The sequence below is a fragment of the Capricornis sumatraensis genome, chromosome 22 (genome assembly GCF_032405125.1).
Source record: "Capricornis sumatraensis isolate serow.1 chromosome 22, serow.2, whole genome shotgun sequence".
Classification (NCBI taxonomy): domain Eukaryota; kingdom Metazoa; phylum Chordata; class Mammalia; order Artiodactyla; family Bovidae; genus Capricornis; species Capricornis sumatraensis.
Window position 1 is genome coordinate 30,090,687 of NC_091090.1, and position 14,948 is coordinate 30,105,634.

A 14,948-nucleotide genomic window follows, 5' to 3' on the forward strand; every position below is an offset into this window, starting at 1 on the left:
GCTGCAAGGAAGACCCAGTACAGCCAAAAATTAATAAATAAATAAATCTATTTAAAAATACACTTGGAATGTAGTCTGGTATGTGTAGCAGCAATGCTGCTTAATGACCATTTATGCATTATAGATTGAATTAATAATCATATCAATAAAGTTTGGGGCTTAGTTCAGCCAATAATAAAGTGAGCATTAACTTTGCTTTCCTTTGCTGTTATTCCTCATGGCATGAATACTCTTTAGGGGTACATGTCTGAGAGGTTCTGTGCTCTAGAGCAGGATTTGGAGTCTCTGGGTTTCCTAACTGCAATAAAAATGAGGAAAACCCTCAAAACCAGCATAACTTCAAATAGAATGTTTCTCTGCTTACTTCTTCTTTGGGCATTCCAGAATACTTAGAAAGACCATTGTATTATGGAAAATTTCAACTATATACAGTAGTAGGGAGAACATTATCATGTATCAGTAGTCCAGTTTTAACAATGGCCAATTCATGGACAATTCTGTAAATTCACCCACTTAATGTTACATGCCTACTGGATTATTTTAAAGATAATCTTAGATATTATATCATTTCATTCCTAACTATTTTACTATGAAAATCTAAAATATAATAACTCTAGAAATATAAAAACAATGCCATTACCATACCTAAATTTTGGTAAATAATTGCTTAATACAGTCACTGTTCATTTTTTCTGTCTCACAAGAATTTTTAAATAGTTGTTTAGTTTGAATATGAATCCAAAAAAACCTAGCATTTGGTTTATATGGTTCTTCAGTTTTGTTTTAAATGTGTAAATTTCCCTGTTCATTATATTTCCTTGCAAATTATTTGCTGAAGAAATGTGATTTTTCAATTATGTAACTTTTAAATAGCACTATATCAGGTATTAACAAAGCCTTTATTTTTTAGAATTAAATTTTTAAAGTTTGTATTCAGTTCAGTTCAGTTCAGTTCAGTCGTTCAGTCGTGTCTGACTCTTTGCGACTGAGACATGTTTTTAAACAGCGTAAGCTTATTAGTTTCAGTTCACTTCAGTTCAGTTGCTCAGTTGTGTCCAACTCTTTGCGATCCCGTGAACTGCAGCATGCCAGGCCTCCCTGTCCATCACCAACTCCCGGAGTTTACTCAGACTCATGTCCATTGAGTCAGTGATGCCATCCAACCATCTCATCCTCTGTCGTCCCCTTCTCCTCCTGCCTTCAATCTTTCCCAGCATCAGGGTCTTTTCAAATGAGTCAGTTCTTTGCATCAGGTGGCCAAAGTATTGGAGTTTCAGCTTCAACATCAGTCCTGCCAATGAACACTCAGGACTGATCTCCTTTAGGATGGACTTGTTGGATCTCCTTGCAGTCCAAGGGACTCTCAAGAGTCTTCTCCAGCACCACAGTTCAAAAGCATCAATTCTTATTAGTTTTTACACTAAGCTAATTATATAATACCTTCATTAGTCATTCAGAGCAAAATAAATTCCAATTAATTAATTGTAATTTGTTTTATACATCAAATATTTCTAGTCACATAAACTTTTTGCTATATAACACATGATTTTGTTTTTTATTTTTAAAATTTTATTTATTTATTTGCTTATGAATATTTATTTATTTATTTACTTTACAATACTGTATTTGTTTCGCCCTACATTGACATGAGACCGCCACAGGTGTACATGAGTACCCCATCCTGAACCCCCTTTCCACCACCCTCTGCATATCATCTCTCTGGGTCATCCCAGTGCACCAGCCCCAAGCATCCTGTATCCTGTATTGAACCTAGACTAACTTTTCATTCTTATATGATAGTATACGTGTTTCAATGCCATTCTCCCAAATCATCCCACCCTCTCCCTCTCCCACAGAGTCCAAAAGTCTGTTCTTTACATTTGTGTCTCTTTTGCTGTCTCGCATACAGGGTTATCATTACCATCTTTCTAAATTCCGTATATATGCGTTAGTATACTGTATTGGTGTTTTTCTTTCTGGCTTACTTCACTCTGTATAATCGGCTCCAGTTTCATCCACCTCATTAGAACTGATTCAAATGTATTCTTTTTAATGGCTGAGTAATATTCCATTGTGTATATGTACCACAGCTTTCTTATCCATTCGTCTGCTGATGGACATCTAGGTTGCTTCCATGTCCTGGCTATTATAAACAGTGCTGCAATGAACATTGGGGTACACGTGTCTCTTTCAATTCTGGTTTCCTCTGTGTGTATGCCCAGCAGTGGGATTGCTGGGTCATAAGGCAGTTCTATTTCCAGTTTTTTAAGGAATCTCCACACTGTTCTCCATAGTGCTGTACTAGTTTGCATTCCCACCAACAGTGTAGGAGGGTTCCCTTTTCTCCACACCCTCTCCAGCATTTATTGCTTGTAGACTTTTGGATTGCGGCCATTCTGACTGGTGTGAAATGATACCTCATTGTGGTCTTGATTTGCGTTTCTCTGATAATGAGTGATGTTGAGCATCTTTTCATGTGTTTCTTAGCCATCCATATGTCTTCTTTGGAGAAATGTCTATTTAGTTCTTTGGCCCATTTTTTGATTGGGTCATTTATTTTTCTGGAATTGAGCTATATAAGTTGCTTGTATACTTTTGAGATTAGTTGTTTGTCAGTTGCTTCATTTGCTATTATTTTCTCTCATTCCAAAGGCTGTCTTTTCACCTTGCTTATAGTTTCCTTTGTTGTGCAGAAACTTTTAATATTAATCAGATCCCATTTGTTTATTTTTGCTTTTATTTCCAGTATTCTGGGAGGTGGATCATAGAGGATCCTGCTGTGATTTATGTTGGAGAGTGTTTTGCTTATGTTCTCCTCTAGGAGCTTTATAGTTTCTGGTCTTACGTTTAGATCTTTAATCCATTTTATTTTTGCATATGATGTTAGAAAGTGTTCTAGTTTCATTCTTTTACAAGTGGTTGACCAGTTTTCCCAGCACCACTTGTTAAAGAGATTGTCTTTACTCCATTGTATATTCTTGCCTCCTTTGTCGAAGATAAGGTGTCCATAGTTGTGTGGATTTATCTCTGGGCTTTCTATTTTGTTCCATTGATCTATATTTCTGTCTTTGTGCCAGTACCATACTGTCTTGGTGACTGTGGCTTTGTAGTAGACCCTGAAGTCAGGCAGGTTGTAAACAGCAATCAAAAAAAATTTTATTTATTTTTTGATTGCTGTTTACAATGTTAGTTTCAGGTGTACAGAATAGTGATTTGATATTTTTATAGGGTTATACTTCATTTAAAGTATCCAGCACATTTACTCCAGGGTATATATCTGAAGGAAAGAAAAAAAAATAATTCAAAAAGGTATATACTCCCCAATGTTCTTAGTAGCATAACTTACGATAGCCAAGATGCAGAAGCAAACTAAGTGTTCATCAACAGATTAATGGTTAAAGAAGATGTGGTGTGTGTGCATATATATATAATGGAATATTACTCAGCATAAAAAGAATGAAGTTTTCCTTTTGCAGCAGCACAGGTAGACCTGGAGTGTATCATTATGCTATGCTGAGTTCTTACCTTATGAATCATTTATACTTAAATTTTCTTACTCAAAATCCTATTGCCAAAATGTACATTTGTTCATATGCAGGTGATCTATCTTTTTTATACTGAAATTTAGATTTTATATGTTTAGGATAATAATTGCTGATATTTTCTTTCACTTAAAAATATACATAGTATATTGATGCATATACATGGCATCTGAAAAAATTGATATAGACAGTCTTACTTACAAACCAGAAACAGACACAGATGTAGAGAACAGATATGTAGATATGGAGTCTGAGGGCGGGGGAGGGGGGATGAGTTGGAAGAGTTAACATTGACACATGTTCACTCAATTCAGTTCAGTTCAGCTCAGTTGCTCAGTTGTGTCCGACTCTTTGCGACCCCATGAATCGCAGCACGCCAAGCCTCCCTGTCCATCACCAACTCCCGGAGTTCACTCAGACTCACGTCAATCGAGTCAGTGATGCCATCCAGCCATCTCATCCTCTGTCGTCCCCTTCTCCTCCTGCCCCCAATCCCTCCCAGCATCAGAGTCTTTTCCAATGAGTCAACTCTTCGCATGAGGTGGCCAAAGTACTGGAGTTTCAGCTTTAGCATCATTCCCTCCAAAGAAATCCCAGGGCTGATCTCCTTCAGAATGGACTGGTTGGATCTCCTTGCAGTCCAAGGGACTCTCAAGAGTCTTCTCCAAAACCACAGTTCAAAAGCATCAATTCTCCGGTGCTCAGCCTTCTTCACAGTCCAACTCTCACGTCCATACATGACTACAGGAGAAACCATAGCCTTGACTAGACGGACCTTAGTCGTCAAAGTAATATCTCTGCTTTTGAATATGCTATCTAGGTTGGTCATAACTTTTCTTCCAAGGAGTAAGCGTCTTTTAATTTCATGGCTGCAGTCACCATCTGCAGTGATTTTGGAGCCCAGAAAAATAAAGTCTGACACTGTTTCCACTGTTTCCCCATCTATTTGCCATGAAGTGATGGGACCAGATGCCATGATCTTCGTTTTCTGAATGTTGAGCTTTAAGCCAACTTTTTCACTCTCCTCTTTCACTTTCATCAAGAGGCTTTTGAGTTCCTCTTCACTTTCTGCCATAAGGGTGGTGTCATCTGCGTATCTGAGGTTACTGATATTTCTCCCGGCAATCTTGAGTCCAGCTTGCGTTTCTTTCAGTCCAGCGTTTCTCATGATGTACTCTGTATGTAAGTTAAATAAGCAGGGTGACAATATACAGCCTTGACGTACTCCTTTTCCTATTTGGAGCCAGTCTATTCCATGTCCAGTTCTAACTGTTGCTTCCTGACCTGCATACAGATTTCTCAAGAGGCAGGTCAAGTGGCCTGGTATTCCCATCTCTCTCAGAATTTTCCACAGTTTATTGTGATCCGTACAGTCAAAGGCTTTGGCATAGTCAATAAAGCAGAAATAGATGTGTTTCTGGAACTCTCTTGCTTTTTCCATGATCCAGCAGATGTTGGCAATTTGATCTCTGGTTCTTCTGTCTTTTCTAAAACCAGCTTGAACATTAGGAAGTTCACAGTTCACATATTGCTGAAGCCTGGCTTGGAGAATTTTGAGCATTACTTTACTAGCATGTGAGATGAGTCCAACTGTGAGGTAGTTTGAGCATTCTTTGGCATGGCCTTTGTTTGGAATTGGAATGAAAACTGACCTTTTCCAGTCCTGTGGCCACTGCTAAGTTTTCCAAATTTGCTACTATATGTGAAATAACTAGCTAATGGGAACATGCTATATAGCTCAGGGAGCTAAGCTTGGTGCTCTTTGATGACCTAGATGGGTGGGATGGGGGTGAAGTGGGTGGGAAGTCCAAGAGGGAGGGAATATATGTATACATATAGTTGATTCACTTTGTTGTACAGCAGACACTAACACAACAATGCAAAGCAATTATACCCCAATTAAAAAACGTTTAAGCTAAAAATAAAAGTAAATAACCTAAAAAAAATACACTTGCAAAGTTAAGCAGAAGGTAAAGAGGTTTCTCACATACTGTTGCTCCATCAAGCATATCCTATGCTACTATCAACATCCCCTACATTTTTTTTTACACTAGATGAATTTACATTGACACATCATTATCACCCAAAGTTCATCGTTTACTTTAGGGCTCACTTGATACGTATTCTATGGGTTTGGACAAATGTATGACATGTATCTCTTATTATAGTATCAGAGTAGTTTTAGTTCCCTGAAATCCTCTGGGCTCTGTTAGCTACCTTTTCTTGATCACCTCTGGCTCAGATTTCCTGCATTTACTAATTCCTACTCTGCATTTTCAATTATTCTCTTACTTCTCCCTCACAGCTTTTTCTCCTTGAATCTTCCCTACACCTTTTCCAAATAAACATGCATAAATATCCATTTACATGTAACACAACTTGGCTAAAAATTATAGGTTATGGGAGAGGGGAACATATTTTTTGTTCAGTTCAGTTCAGTTGCTCAGTCATATCTGACTGCGACCCCATGAATCGCAGCACACCAGGCCTCCCTGTCCCTCACCAACTCCTAGAGTTTACCCAAACTCATGTCCATTGAGTCGGTGATGCCATCCAGCCATCTCATGCTCTGTCGTCCCCTTCTCCTCCTGCCCCCAATCCCTCCCAGCATCAGAGTCTTCTCCAATGAGTCAACTGTTTACAACAAATCCAAAATCAAATGTTACAACTTTCCTGAAGCATTCTCTTAGCAACCCCTTCACCAGTGATAGGTCATTGGCAACTGGACCCTATTTATTCTCTCAGTCTAACTCAATCTCAGCTTCTCTCATTCTGGAAAAAAATAACTGTCCAACTAATATATGAAAAAATTCATCTATACTCCATGTTTGAATCTCTTAAATCACTAAAAGGCTCAGAAAATGTGCTTTCTATATGATTTGATCTATCCTTTTAAATAAACTAATTGTGAATATAACTAGAAACTTTTTTTTATGTATTTGTATACTGTGTGTAAGACACTTCCTATAGAACAAGACTATTTGAATTCTGTCACTAGGTCTACAACACCCCATATAATGGATGAAAAGACTACAGCTTAGAAATGTTAGATACTTTAGCCAAGGTTATAAAATATAAATACTAGGTATAAAGTACTGAGTCCTGAACCTGGATTTAGGTTTCTTTGCACCAAACTAAGCTGTACTATATTGTGTTAATATTGTGTCTTTTTTTCCAATTATATTTTGAGCTCCCTGATGCAGGCATGGGCAGGGACAGTCTCATACGTTTCATAGCTGTTCCATAATACCTTCCAAGATGCATAGACTCAATAATTGCAGGGTGGAAAGTCTGAGGCAATGTGCGTGAAACATTCTCAAAGGCACAATGACTCCAAGTCAAGTCACACACACTCTCGAGAGTGACGTTTGGACACACTCAGGGAAGCCAGAGGATCCATCTGTTGATTCACTTCCTCCGCACGGATTTCCGCTGGAGACAGTGAATCTAGAGGAGAACATCGCACTCATAGGTGCTGCTGCATTACCTCAATGACGTTGTCCCTCCTGGGATTTCTCTCCCATAGATTCATGCTTTCCTTAGCCAGGAGGGTCATGGGCAGAGGGCTGGGGATATTGGGGTGTTTTGCTATTTCCAGGGCAAACAGGGATGTATAGGAATCCAGTGGGCCTGGCTTAGGCTTATCTGCCTGGAGACACCCTGCAGTCATATTCACTCTCCCATTCCTCACAGGCCATGCCAGGAAAGTCTGTGTGCTTATATAGCAGGAATTCATCTAGCAGGTGAGACAAACTACACCTGTCTTCTAGGGACCCCAAGCATGCCTGTGATTTCTACTCCCTCCCCTCTCCCATTAGGGTTACTAACCCTAAGTAAGGACAAGTTTTTGGTCCTTCTCAAATATCTGTATTATTACCTTACTCTAATCCTCTCCTAACTGACTTTCCGTTCTTTCTATATCTAGAGAATTCTTATCTCCTTAAGGGTGAGGACAGGAGGCAATGCTTTTACTCTTATAATGCATTCTTCACAAATTTAAAGTATTGGAAACAAATTTTGACATTTGGTATCAAAAATTTGACTTTTGGTACTTTTGAGTTCAAAATTCTTTTCTCTTATTTTTCTGTCATAGCTTTAAAAAGCTGTATTGAAATGGGTACAGAATTGGGAATTCCCTGGAATTCCAGTAGTTAACATCCAGCTTTCTTTGCTGTGTGGTTCTGAGTTCGATGCCAGGTTGGAGAACTAAGATCTCACAGGCTGGACAGTGCATCCAAAAAAAAAAAAAAAAAAAGATGAATACAGACTTCTCTCTTGGTTTTTGTATTTCTGCTATAACAAATATAAACCAAGGAATAAAGGTATATATTACTTTCACTGATGCCTGAATTAAGGGGTGGATGGCAGTGCCAAGAGCCAAGATTGGAAACAGTAGGAAGAGAGAAATATTAACCATAGTGAACATACTGAAATATTATGAATTTATACAAGTTTCTCTTATGTTCTTCAGCATGAAACATGATCTGAGAAATGAAATTAAGGGGCCTAAAGTGTAAGAGAACATGATCTTGGTCAGCTCTGAGATGAAAGACAGGAAAAATTTCTATTAAAGTGGAGTTTATTGCTTCCATGGTGATATGGGGTCGGAGTCACTAGGGAGTAGGTAACTGGGTGGAATACCCCAGTGATCTCATGGTAGGCAACTACTGAGAACAGAAAAAAATATCAGAAAGTCAGGGGAGAACTCTGAGATATATGTGAGCTCTGAGATGATACAGCATCTTAAGTCCCAGGGAGGAGAGGAGGGGCAGAGTGTAGGGGAAGAGAGAGTATATGATGAACTTGGCCAGAAACTAGTTCTAGGTCGTCTAGCGCATCCACTCTTCTGCTCTCATAGATGGGCAGAGCACCTGCAACAGGAAAGACACGAGACTGATGAGTCCTAGGGAGCTTCTGTGCCGTAGTCATGCTGGTTCCCAATTCTCCCACAACTTCTCAACCACGTTTGTGTCTACAACTTCTTCCCACTTCACTTTCTCCTGAAGTGCGTCTGTGGCACTGACAAATATGAATCCTTACCTTCCTTTCTAGGGTGCGACTCACAAGGGACCCTGGTGTCTGGAGGCCCCACCTGAGCGCAGGCCTTGGATGATGAAGGTGGTGCCCACCACGATGCCCACGAGGCCCACGGTCAACCCCAGGGCACAGACCACAGTCTCCGTCAGCTCTGACATAGGCGCTGGAATCTCAGGCTCTGCAAAAGTGAAGTTATGAAAATCAGAATACTGAGTGTTGGTTCATGTGCCTGTTCATGAGATTGGGCAGGAGGTGTGGTGTTCATGCTACAAAAACTCAGGGCACCAGGCTTAGGGAAGAGAATGAAGGTTTCTATAATTTTGGAAACCTTGAAGTGTGGAAGACAAGCTTTGGACTGTGAGATTGAGGGACCAAAACTCAGAGTGTTTTGTAGTTGGTAGAAAAAGAGAGAGTACTGAAAGGGGTGGAACTCGTGCATACCCCAGTGTTTGAGCAGCGGCTCATCCAGGCCCCAGTGCTCCACTTTGCAGTCATAAACGTCATCATCAGAAGGGAGGAAGGTGAGATAACCAATCTTGAAGAAGGAATGACCATCCTTGGGGAGGAAGCTGGTCTCATAAACACCCTCCGTGACTGCATGCCCATTCTTCAGCCATGTAATGTTGATCACAGGGGGGAAAATGTTGTCCACGTGACAGATGAGGGTGTTGGGCTGACCCAGCATCGTGGGAGACTTGGAAAACACAGTCACCTCAGGAACCTCTGTGGTGAGGAAACAGCACAGATGTGAAACGGGAAAAGCTTGGCCCTGATTCTGCACTGCCTCCTGGGGGAGCCCGCCCACCAACGTTTCCCAGTCTGACAGAGGAGGAGCTGTTGTTTGCCTTCTGCTGGGAGATGCTATGCTCTGCCCACGCTTTATCCCCATGCTGTCTGTGGTCATGCTTGTTAAGGAGGGAGGTCTGTGGGACTCCTCCTTGAAGGATTCAAGGAATATGCTATGGGAGTAAGGGTCCTTATATTACATGGAAATACGTGATCTTTGAGATGGGAGAGGATGAGTGGTCAATAATTACTATGAAATCTGGGGCAACTTGGGAAAGTTTCATAGCATGGTGAAGGATATCTCTCCTTAGAGAAGGAGGGAGTGAAGCCTGATATGAAAGAATAGATTCGGTAAAGAGAAGTAGAATGGTGGACACTTACCGTTGATAACTGGGGTAGAGTTGGAGCGTTTAGTCAGGATATCCAAGTTGTGTTTCGCTGTAGCTATGTTACTCAGTGCACCTTGAGGGTCAAAACCTGCAAACTGGCTAAACATAGGCAGCCGCCAGACAGTCTCTTTCTTTTCCAGGTCCACATAAAACAGCTCATCTCCGTCAAATTCCTGGGTGAACTGGCCGGAGGGACCATGAGATTGGTAGATAGTTGTGCCATAGGAGCCAAAGTGGTCAGCTGTAAGTGAGGGTGAGGAGCAGGAAGGTGGAAAACAGAGAGAAAGAACATATTAAACAAAGTAACAGAAGAGACTAACTTTCAAAGACTGTGGGGTTCATCTTTAGCACAAAGTCTCTAAGCAAAATTCCCAGTATCGGCTTCCTTTCCCCTCAGTGTTGGTAGCAGTCCTGTTAGAATCCAGGCTGTTTTTGCACTGTAACACGTGTGATTCTTGGGCTTCCTTTGTGGCTTGGTGGGTAAAGAATCTGTCTTCAATGCAGGAGACCTGGGTTCAGTCCCTGGGTTGGGAAGATCCCCTGGAGAAGGGAAAGGCTAGCCACTCCAGTATGCTGGCCTGGAGAATTCCATGGACTACAGTCCATGGGGTCGCAGAGTTGGACATGACTGAACTACTTTCACTTTTACTTTCATATGCTCACAAGGACAGGATTTCACAAGCTTTGTTTACTGCTATTTCCTGCCTGCCCAGCTCAGTGCCTGGCACATTGTAGGTCTGTAATAAAGAATATAATGGAAAGAAAGAAGAAAGAAGGGAATGAATGAATTATCCTGGTATTAGCTTTCTTCCCTCTTCTTCAAAAGTTTTTTCTCTCACTTAATTTTTCATCAGATAATAATACATTCATTGTGATTCTTCTCCCCTCAGGCTGACTCAGAGCAGAACATTTTCTCCACAGGGATTCCTTCTTTCTTTTTTTTTTTTTTTTAACCAAGGAAAAGCCCACATGATTTTACTAGTTTAAAAGAATATCCTCTTTTATAAGGTATAAGAAACAGTATGACAAGGACAGTGGCAATATAGCAAAGCATATAAAGAATAAACAATGCTTCTAAGGTGTCCATCTTGTTAACTGTAGTGATTCTTAAAGAAGCATGCCTGATTCCTTCTGAAATTAAAAAAATGGAAGTTTTATTTTGGATTTCTGACATTTCCTTCCCCTATTTTTTTCTTTAAAGTGAAAGTCACTCAGTTGCGTCTGACTTTTTGCGACCCCATTGACTTTAGCCTGCTGGGTTCCTCTGTCAGTGGAATTCTCCAGGCAAGAATATTGTAGTGGGTAGCCATTTCCTTCTTCAGGGGATCTTCCCAACTCAGGGATCAAACCCAGGTCTCCCACATTGCAGGTGAATTCTTTACCATCTGAGCCATCAGGGAAGGCCATTTTTTTTTTTTCTTTAAGGAGGTAATGAAACTTCTTTTTCTGATTCAACACATACTTGTTGAAGACTCAGAGTGAATTATAACCCTTTTCTTCAAATGGACAATGTACTTTTCTGAGGATGCTAAAGCAGAATGGCAACCAACTCAGTTTGACTCTGCCAAAATCTGGACAATTTTGTCCAGACACATATTAATCTTTTAATATTTTCTCTTTCCCAGCTTCCTCATTTCATGAATATCAGCAGGGTTTCAAACATTGGGAGAGACAAAGAATAAAACATCAATCAGGCATGGTCTCTGTCAAAAAGGAGTCTGTTGAGTAATGGGAGTCAGGTGAGAAAAGGACCAAGTGCTGTGTACTGATCAGTTCTGTGACGGGTATATCCTGCGCCCTCATCTGACCTCATCTGTCAATCAAACCAAATGAGATTTTCCTTTCATGTTCCTTGGTTGTTTCAAGGGTCTGTTTTTCACCCCTGGAATGAAATAATCTTTTAAGATTTTTTTGGACACCTCTAGCTCATTCCTGAAGTTTCTACTTAGTTATCAACTGTTTTAATCAAGTGCTCTCATTACACATTTTTATTTATTTATTTTTTTAATTACACATTTTTAAAAATTGCATTATAATCTCCAATCTCCCCATTCCAATGTCCTGCTTTCAAGTTAGTCTATTGCTCATCCTTACCCCCTTTCTGGATCAGTTATAATTAAAGGCCTTCTAACAAAACTTCTTTATCCTTGTAATGAATACTCTTGACTCCTTTTCAAACATGAATATATGCAATTATTCCTTTTCATCTGGTCCTTGTCCTGAGTTGCCCACACTGAACCACATTACACTGCTGTGCCAGCTGGAACCAATCACATTTATAGCTTCAGCCTCAGCTGGGTCCATTGCCCTGGTCAGCAATACTCCTGCTTTTCTACACCATTTTCTTAGCATGACTAATCTTAGCACCCCGAATGAGGCAGATAGCATGTCTTTTCATTTTTGAATCCCCCAAAACTTAGCTTGCTATGTGCTCAAAATTGTGTACAAAATGTCAGTTACTATTCTTGAGGATCAAAGAAACTTGGGGGAAGACTTAAAGACACAGAGGTAGCAGAACTATATGATGGTCAGAATCAGCAGTGACCAGGGAAGCATTATGACTTGTGAGCCTTAAGCACTGTTGCTCAGGTGGGCCCACCTCCATAAAAATACTAAAGGTTATATTTTATGACCATGTTGGCATAAAGACAAAAATAATACAGGCTAAAATAAAATTAAAATATTTTCTTCTACCATAAATTTTCACTTTTTCTAATTAAAATAATATTTTCATGGGGCCTTATAAGCATTCAGGCCCTTGGCACCATGCCCACTGTGCCTAATGCGTAAGTTGAGCTTGACCAGGACACTCTGGTGTGATGCTGAAGAAAGAAAATGCGGAAGTGCTTTGGAGAAGCAGGTGAAACTTGCTATCACACAAAATTAGAATGGGAGCAGCCACAGCTAATAAAGTTGCTGAAGATTAGAGTAACCTCCTTTTCTCTTCCCCTTTGAACTACCTGGCCATTCTACTTTGGTTTTAAAAGCTCACTCTTCTTGTCCATAAACAACAGAGATGTGGGCAAGGGATGGATTTTGGAAGGAAAGGAAGATGAAGAAATGTATGAACAGAGGGTAGAAAGAGGGGGACAGCAAAGGCAGAGGGGCCTAAGGAACCAAATAAATAACCTGTGCTTGCCCATTCTTCTTGAAGGACTTCTATAGATGGGGTGAAGAACAGGTAATTTGGACTGACAATTTGAAAACAATATAATTTAATTCACCAAGTTTTTTTTATATCATAAAGTTCTCAATTTTAAAATAAAAATAAGGAAGATTTTTACTTTGTTAAAGAAAAAAAATCAAAGCTACACTTATAATGGTAATACTAAAAAATAGGAGTAATCTTTGACATTTGTGTATCTTAATTACTTAGAAAGCATTCCTACGCAACTTTATTTGTGAGGTGACATATAAAGTAACTGAGATCAAGTGATGACCCTGTGGCAAAGTGCTTTATATAAAGGTACTCAACTGGGCTTGCCCATCTACCCCCTGTGCCAGATGCCAGCATGGAAATGCATGTAGATCTGAGACTAAGAAAAGGTCAACCTTCTTCATATCCACACAGTATTTATAATTCATGGAACTATTCACCCCAAGATAAACTTTAGAAGAAATATATAAAAAGCTTCCAAAGTTGTTCAGATAAATTTGGGAGTGATAGTTCATGGAATTTTTTGTAATAAGACGTCTACTTGTGATAACATCGCTAATCTTTGAGGCAATAAAAAATGAGCTGATTGCCCTAGAGCCCTCCAGAACATATTCACTGGCTCCAATATCAGAAACTGAGTGATGACCTTGATAAACTCTGCAACAGTACCGGTAATAGAGAGAGTGTGTCTGGACTCTGGTTTTCTGAAGGAGGAAAAACTGTAATTTTTAGATTTGCCTAATATTGATAAGACTCTTGAGAGTCCCTTGGACTGCAAGGAGATCAAACCAGCCAATCCTAAAGGAAATCAGTCTTGAATATTCATTGGAAGGACTGTTGCTGAAGCTGAAGCTCCCATACTTTAGCCACCTGATGCGAAGAACTGACTCATTGGAAAAGACTCAAATGCTGGGCAAGATTAAAGGCAGGAGGAGAAGGGGTTGACAGAAGATGAGATGGTTGGATGGCATCACTGACTTGATGGACATGGATTTGAGTAGGGTCCAGGAGTAGGTGATGGACAGGGAAGCCTGGCGTGTTGCAGTCCATAGGATCGCAAAGAGTCGGAAACAACTGAGCAACTGAACTGACTGACTGAATATGGAGAAAGGTGTGAGGATCTCTACAATTTCTAGGCCAATCTTTCTTGATTTTCCCTCTGATTCCCTGTTCCCCAGTTCTAATCTCTACATCCCTCAACTGTGCACTCACCTACAATGTCTTCACCTCTACTGGGGCTCATCATGGTGGTCAGGGCGAGGGCCCCCAGAATCAGAGCTCTGTTCAGGACCATCCTCTTCTCACGGTGGACTCAGCAGTGGCTGTTCTGAGTTGCAGAGCAATGATGACGGCTGAGCTAAGAAGGAACTTTGAAGACACCCAAACCATATTCTGCCAGGTCAGGTTGTAGCCAATCAGAAAAATTCCCTTTGATGACTCCTCAGTTGCTAGATGAAGACTTTGTACTAAGAGGCCAGAAAGGGACTGAGAAATCCCCTGGTTCTGATGCAGCCTCCACTCAGAGTGGACCAGAGAGATCTTCCTATGAAAGGAGGGAGGATATTAAATCAGCATCTTTTCACATGTGCGTAAACCTGCTCCAACAGGATTTTCTGGATTACAACTCCCCAGAACTCTCCCTTGAGTTGGTCCCCTCCCTGGGAAGCCCTGCCACCTCCCCTTTCCCCTGCCTCCATGCTGTACTGTGCTTAATCTCTCAGTCATGTCTGAATCTTTGTGACCCTGTGGACTATAGCCCACCAGGCTCCTCTGTCCATGAGGATTCTCCAGACAAGAATACAGAGTTGACTGTCATGCTCTCCTCCAGGGAATCTTCCCAATCCAGGATCAAACCCAGGCCTCCCACATTACAGGCAGATTCTTTACAGCTGAGCTAACACAGAAGCCCAGGAATGTTGGAGTGAGTAGCCTATGCCTTCCTCAGGGGGTTTCCCCACCCAGGAATCGAACCAGAATCTCCTGCAATGCAGGTGGATTCTTTACCAGCTGAGCTACCAGGGAAGCCCAATGCCTCCA

At 40.7% G+C, this 14,948-nt stretch overlaps 1 protein-coding gene across 1 annotated transcript; it reads right to left on the bottom strand.

The window, feature by feature from the left end:
* Window positions 1–8,129: 8,129 nt before the first annotated feature.
* On the bottom strand, window positions 8,130–14,238 carry LOC138069499 (SLA class II histocompatibility antigen, DQ haplotype D alpha chain-like). Its single transcript, XM_068960817.1, has 5 exons — window positions 14,124–14,238; window positions 9,747–9,995; window positions 9,021–9,302; window positions 8,583–8,757; window positions 8,130–8,413 (listed from the first exon to the last, which is right to left on the bottom strand). Exons 1-4 carry the CDS (start codon window positions 14,203–14,205, stop codon window positions 8,603–8,605), a joined length of 768 nt encoding a protein of 255 aa, XP_068816918.1. The 5' UTR covers window positions 14,206–14,238; the 3' UTR covers window positions 8,130–8,413; window positions 8,583–8,602.
* Between the last annotated feature and the right edge of the window lie 710 nt (window positions 14,239–14,948).

Excerpts from the sequence above, each read along its gene's own strand:
- LOC138069499 (XM_068960817.1), bottom strand. The coding sequence starts at position 14,205 with ATGGTCCTGAACAGAGCTCTGATTCTGGGGGCCCTCGCCCTGACCACC. Across the intron at positions 9,996-14,123 it reads TAGAGGTGAAGACATTGTAG|CTGACCACTTTGGCTCCTAT; the intron begins GTGAGTGCACAG and ends CCTCACTTACAG. Across the intron at positions 9,303-9,746 it reads CTCTACCCCAGTTATCAACG|AGGTTCCTGAGGTGACTGTG; the intron begins GTAAGTGTCCAC and ends TCCTCACCACAG.